Source organism: Cupressus sempervirens, chromosome 10 (assembly GCF_028749045.1).
Source record: "Cupressus sempervirens isolate cs-2001-9-10 chromosome 10, ASM2874904v1, whole genome shotgun sequence".
In the NCBI taxonomy this organism is placed as follows: Eukaryota; Viridiplantae; Streptophyta; class Pinopsida; order Cupressales; family Cupressaceae; genus Cupressus; species Cupressus sempervirens.
This window is the reverse complement of record NC_143127.1, coordinates 572,651,193-572,657,941: the sequence shown is the minus strand read 5'-3', so window position 1 is coordinate 572,657,941 and position 6,749 is coordinate 572,651,193. Positions and strand designations below refer to the sequence as shown.

The 6,749-nt window shown below is 34.9% G+C and overlaps 1 protein-coding gene across 3 annotated transcripts in view; it reads left to right on the top strand.

Annotated features, from left to right (window-relative positions):
- The first annotated feature begins 383 nt into the window (after positions 1 to 383).
- Positions 384 to 6,749, top strand: part of LOC149535170 (Haloacid dehalogenase-like hydrolase (HAD) superfamily protein) — a 284,147-nt gene continuing 277,781 nt past the window's right edge. Inside the window, exon 1 of one of the 3 annotated variants that reach the window (XM_089804449.1) lies at positions 384 to 612. In XM_089804449.1, the coding sequence (XP_089660575.1) occupies positions 465 to 612 (148 nt within the window). In that variant the 5' untranslated portion in view covers positions 384 to 464. The remainder of the gene's footprint in view (positions 613 to 6,749) is intronic. The other 2 variants (XM_089804450.1, XR_016356974.1) reach the window with 2 other exon arrangements.

Here is a 6,749-nt window from a genome sequence, read left to right as displayed (position 1 = left end):
AAATTCTGGGGACTGTATTTTTAATATTAAGGGATGGGGCTGTGAATGCTGGTAATTTAGTTGTTTGTTATTTGTTGTAAATGGTTAAGCCCTTGCTTTGTTATAAGGGGCTAGCCCCTTGTTTTTGACTACTTTTTAACCACTTACATTATTTGATCAAAATATGCCAAATATAACAAGACTTATTGAGTTTGAGGAGCAACTAAAGATAAAATGCACCTCTGTCCAAAACATTAAAAAAGAAACACGAGATTTTCCTGAAAATTTTAGCATAATCTGCATGTTTTATAATAGAGAAATTTTAAAAAAATGTGTGTGTTTTTTTTTTTTTTTTTTTTTTTGCTTTTTGGGTGTTCTTGTGAATGGAGGCTAGTCAGCGGCCTAAATTAGTTGGTGTCCAATTGAAAGGCAAGACTCTGTTCATCTCGGGTGAAGCGAAGCGGCGCTTTTAAAAAGCATGTTTTATGAAATATACAATGTGCATCTCAATGTTGAGCAATATTCGACTTCCGGCAACTTTGCCCGCACACATTCTAGTTGAAAAACAAATGGGACAAAGGCTTGGGAGATTCAGAAACTACACATCTCAATCTTCAAAATCATATTTTTCAGGTGCTCGTTTTATTTTCTTTTAAATTCAAGCTGCATAATTTCTATACGCACTACGAGTTGGTACTTCATATCCATGGTCAATAGTTGGGAATTCATTCTTAAGGCAGTTTCTAATTCTGATCGTCACCTAGAAAATCATTTTAAGTTTTGATTTGATTGATTTTTAGAATAAATTTTGACCAGTTTACATGTGTTTGGCCTAATTTGATTTTATCAAACAAGTATTTTTTCTATGAACTGAAAGAGAGCAGGTCATGGTTGTCAAAAAGAGAACTACAAGTTAAATCTGATATGCGTTAGCACACGCCTTTGTTCTCTGTTTTCCTGCAATATAGAACGCCAAAATAATTCCTTATTTTTTCTAACTTTATTTTATCTAGTTCTCTAGTGATATTATATTGCAAGCGAAAAGTAGACTCTGCTTTAAGTGATCCAGACAGTCAGGGTATTGAAGTAAAATAAAAATAGAGCATGACTGATAGATTTGGCCATAATCAATTTTAACAAACAAGTTAAATCGAAATTGTCTTCTGTAGAGAGAATTGACAGGGATGATTATGACATTAGTCAAAGTTGTTCTAGATAGGTCAAAAAGACAAAATGTGTGGCATTTTGAGAAGAGAAAGCATTCCAGATTCCCCGGTTTCATGACAAGCATTATTTGGGCTTCTTTCTGACATTTTCTGTTATATTCAGATCTGATTTTTCAAAAAGTTGTTTTCTGGTAGAATAATTGAAAGGAAAGGAGAATGCACTGTTTTGCTGCTTTGTCTCATTGATTTTAGATTTCATTCAAGAGTTGCAATGAGCTTTAAAATATATTCAACTTTAGCATATCAAAAAGAACAAGTGCATCGAATCATCAAGATTACTATTAACTCTTCACATGCCATCAAAAGGTTGACTGACTACATATATTTGCAGACCACGAAAGGCAGTTTGATTGTATTTTTTGCAAGAAACAACCCTTGGAAGTCTGTAGTCTGATTTCATGCATCCAAACAAGAGTCTTGGGAGCATTTTGAGCTTTCTCCAATGTCTATTCCAACTCAAAGAACTGGCAGACTTAATGAACAGATTTTAAAGACTCTGAATGCCTCCAAAATTCTGAACCTGAGTGCTTTAAGAGACTATAGAGGATTTGCATAAGAATTCTTGTCACTCCAACAACTCCCAAAACTGATTTAAATCCGTATGCACCCCTTAGATGTCTCAAATTGATAACATTGCAGCCTTTAACGACAGGAAAATACCCTTAAAAGGACAAAGTCGCAAATCTCCTGTGATGGTTGACTATACTTGCATACTTGATTGACATCGTGGCTGTGATACTTTGTTGGCATATTCTTGATGATGGCACACTTTGGTTACTGTTCATTTCTTGTTGACAAGGAAGTTGATGAACTTATCTTGCATACACATGACAGTGATACACAGTGATCAGTGCTGACATTCAGCTAAACAAGATGTGAACAGGTATACAAATTGGTTTGCTTCTTCTTCTTCTTCTTCTTCTTCTTCTTTCCACTTCTTCTTCTCCTAATGCTTCTTGTCCTTCTTCTTCTTCTCCTCCTTTTTCTCCTTCTCCTTCTCCTCCTCTTTTTTCTCCTGAGAATTGGCTGATTGACATAGAGAGACAGTTTGCTATGCATGCTTATGAGAGCAATACTAAAGCTAGATTTGCTATCCTGCAAGTACAGAGCTTTGGGTCGAAATGGTGGAAACTAGAGGAGCAGATGTTACAATGGTTGAGCTGTACTGAAAGTTACAGCCTAATTTTTCAAGTCGTAAAAGTTTAATCTAAGATCATTTTAACGGGTATTTTCATTTTAACCGGTATACCACTGATTCACACCATCGCCCCCTTCCCCCTCCCTTTTTCTCAGTGATATTGTACTTGAACAAGTGGTATTAAAACCATACCCTTGTATAGAAAGTCTAGCTAACCTAGGGGATTTTTGGTGGTGGAGTACTTGTTATGGCCAAGTGCAAAAGAAATAAAGGTCAAAACAAAATCAGCAATGTTAAGCAAAAAGATGCTCAGACAATCCTAGGAAACTCTAGTGAACTTCTGTTGCAAGAAAAGTCCTTGCCAATTGATACCATAGTTTTAGGACTGTAGGAGTCCAGAGGCAAATCCATCAAAACAGGTCAAATTGACCCTAGCCTTTGACTCAGTGAGTCAGATCGTGTCTCAGTTCACTTGTTGAGTGAGCTAGACTGGGTCGACTTGTTGATACTTAGCTCTTGATTTGGCCGTGACAGACACAGATTTAAAGTGCAAAAATAGTTTTTTAATAGTTTTACTTTGACTTTTTATGTTTATAGCTTTCTCTCAGATAATCAAGGAGCATTCTTTCATTTGCAAACACAAGCAAGAGAGGGAAAAAGTGATTGGAGAGAAATATTGGGGTTTCAGAGAATAAACTAGCAGATTGATTGATTGTCAGATATTGATTGTTAATTGTTTGTGTAAGTTAGTAGCTTGCATTTACGCATTGAGAGGAGCTAAACAAGCAATTGGAGGAGGCTTCTACAATTTTGAAGAGTATTTCTTCATTTTTGGAGCAAATTTGAGGAGGCTAAAGTGCGAGGAGACCCATTGGAGGACCCTGAGATTGCTAGTGAGGATAATGAGGATGAGGATGTGGATGTCACTGAGGTTGAGCCTCAAACATTGGCAAAGATCATGACAATAATCTTCTAGGACCAATCTTAGGTGTACATGTAGGAAGGTTGCATGGTCGACTAGTTACTAATATAGGTTACTCTAAGCCTTAGGCTTCTAGGGTCTAGCTTTTATTTTGATATATGCTTTGAACATTCGATTTCATGGATATCATATTCCATGAATATTGTAGACATTTGACAGTGACACTATTTTTGTTTCTAATGTGTTATTTAGTTTAACCTATTTCCTTCAAAATTTTGCATTTATACTTATGTGATCAAGGTAACCTTCTGTATGTGTGCAAAGTAGCTTCTATTTGTCTCAATTATTGTGTCTTTAATGTTAATTTTTTTTTTGATAGGTAATGGGCTGAAGTCTAGATTAGTTGTTATTATTTGTGTTAAGTTTGAGTAGATCCGAACCCAAGATCTCCTAGATAAGAGGCTCACAAGTTACCATTGTTTTGTAGGATCTTGCCTATCTTTAATGTTAATTTATTAAATGGTGCATGAAAAGTATCCTTAAAAATCTTTGAATTTCTCGGGTTTTCCAATTTGTTGGATCCTTGCTGAGTTTTGCTGAGTTTGGATGTTGAGTCTGTTGGTTCCCAAAACTGCAGATTGAAATCCTATGAGCCTTGCCTGCTCGATGCTGGAATATCCAACCGGTTAAGGCCAACTTGACGGGATTCATGGATGCGATCCAAATCCCTTGTGCTTCTGGCTCTGCAAAACCAAGGCAGGTGTACCTAATCTTGAACAAAACACTTGAGCCTAGGATGCTTATAGCGGATTGATTATAACGCAAATGTATTGAAAGTTTCCCAAAATGGCAAGTGTTATAGAAAACTTCTAACTTGCGATTTATGAATTAAGAATAAAAGTAAATGATTGTATAAATGTGATAATGTTTCAAATAAAGAATGAACACAACAAATGAATATATTAATTCCTCAATGGAAAAAAATGAAACAGTTGCCAGCATATGGATTATGAATCAAGACTAAAAGATCAATGCTTAATTAAATGGGCAAACAGAGTCAATATTTTAAGTTGAAACATACAACTTTATAAAATTCAATTTATTTAAACTATAAACAATTTTAACAATTTAGGCGCGACAGATCAATTATATGAATGCAATTCTAAACTAGTCTAGGATGCACTTTAACTCTTGTGATACGGAGACAAACCAGAGATAAATACGAAAACAATTAAATATTTCATAATATCTATGTCTATCAAGTTTAAAATGCAATAATGATCCAGTCCACTTGTCGAAACATTAAAATATTTATAGAATTTAAAAAATAATTATGAAGGACACAAGTTAATAATATTTTAAACCCTAATCAAATAAATAAAATAGATACGCTTACAGAGTATGCCAGAAATAGAAATTGCACAAAGAGACACTCCTTACGGATGATCCATCTACTGCATTTCAATTTTGGAATCGCATATAAATTTGCTCGATAATTCAATCCACCGGCTTTGTTCAAGAATTCATTTCTTTGCCGATGGAAAAATATAATAATATCATAAGTGCCTCCAAATATATAAAAATTTAAAATATGAATATGAATTGTTGTCAAATTGTATCTTACATCCCTTATTTATAATTTTGCATAGGATGTGGGGTGCCTCTTCAAAACATCATGCCCCTTTATAACTAAAAACTAATCATTAACTCCTTTCAAACATTTCAAATATTTATTCGAAATATAATTTTTTTATAAAAACTGGTTGTGAATTGGATTATATAAGTCGAACAAGGGCATCTTTTCAATGTTAATAAAACATCCTTCTGAATTTGCCTTTTCCTCATAGACATGCCTTCGAGGGTGCTCATGCCCGCATGTATAAACCTTCACAAATATTTGATTTGCTATAATCCCGCATTGAATGCAATAGCTACATATTCGAAGTTGGAGAAGATTTCTTTGGTAGCTGTAAGAAACCTTTCTGCCGCCAGTTATAGTTCATGTGCAATGTCTTCATTTTCTGAGTATTACGGGAAATGTCATTTGATGGACTCTTCTTGAGTGCACATAGTTTCTGACTCATTAATTTCACCACGGTGCACAAGCTCTCTTCTTTTTTGTGTTTCATCATTAATCCTACAAAAAAGAAAAGTATCTATTAAAATAGAACCATTAAACGCAATCTAAGAAGATAAAGGCTTGTCATGACTATTTCTAGATGAAGAACGATCTCCCAAATGAATCCAAGGCACAAAAATCATTTGACTTCAGATTCTTTTATGAATGTCAATATATGATTTCAACTAGGGCCTTCGAATGATTTTGGGAATCACATGGTGTATCAACAAATCGTTGCAAGCACTTGTCTCCAGTGGCTCTATTTTCAGGCCTGACTTCTGTCCCAATCGCTTTATACTGGAATAGACCTGCATAAATGTTGAGCATTTGTTCTCGGTTCAATTCAAACTCCATCAGTGCTGAAATCTTCTTGCTCCTTAAATCTCCCGTTAGTATCATACCAATGTCTCCAAACCTCTACCAAAATATATGGTTTTTAGATCAAGCATTATTTATGTCTGCAATTCCATCAAAAGGTAATCAATAGCTGCAGCTGGACTGTATCTAAGTCTCTTAGTTTGATGCTTGCCATCAAATTTCTATTTTTCAAGAAATGTATTGGTAGCATGCTAATCTCTACCCTCGATGCAATCCATCTCTCCATTTGGTTGTTCTCATTTAGAAGTATTGTAACTACATGCTCCTTTTACCTCACACTTAATCATTTTTGTTCAAGGATGAATTGTTGTTTACATTTGTAGCTCACATCAAAATTTTCAGGCTTGTAAGTGGCACTCTATTTGTTGCCTCTTTAAAATTCTGATTGCAAAGATGCATCTACACGTGACTACATTGGAGAAGAAATTTCGAAAAGCCCCTCTAAGACATGGAGGTAAATCATTAAATAGGGCTACTATTATGATAAATACATCCATTATCAATCTGCTGTAGGGCCATCAAACTGAAAATGACTTCATAATCTTCCATACCTAGTGAAGTTCTGTTTACTTCTCAAAATAATATACACTGAAATGCTCTTTTGCGTACAGGTCTAACTTGAGACACTTGTACTTTATATAAATCTTCTATACTATGTATGTTGTTGTGAAGTTCCGATTGAATCTTCATGCATTGTACATGAAATCTGTTCACATTTTCCTATCCAATTGGCTATCACCATGACAGCATCGATATCACGACAAGGACCATAATCTCTTTGTAAATAGCTCATAAGGTCTTCATGTATCTGTTCAAGAATATCATAACATTCCTATGAATGATTGGATAACATGTTTTGAGTGGAGACTACAATTTGCAAAAATATCTAGGCTCCATTAGTGGCTCTGATTGGGGACATATGCCCCTTTTGGGCATAATGAGATTCCAACTATCTTTGCAGGAGTAGACCACGCATCTAGGCTTAAC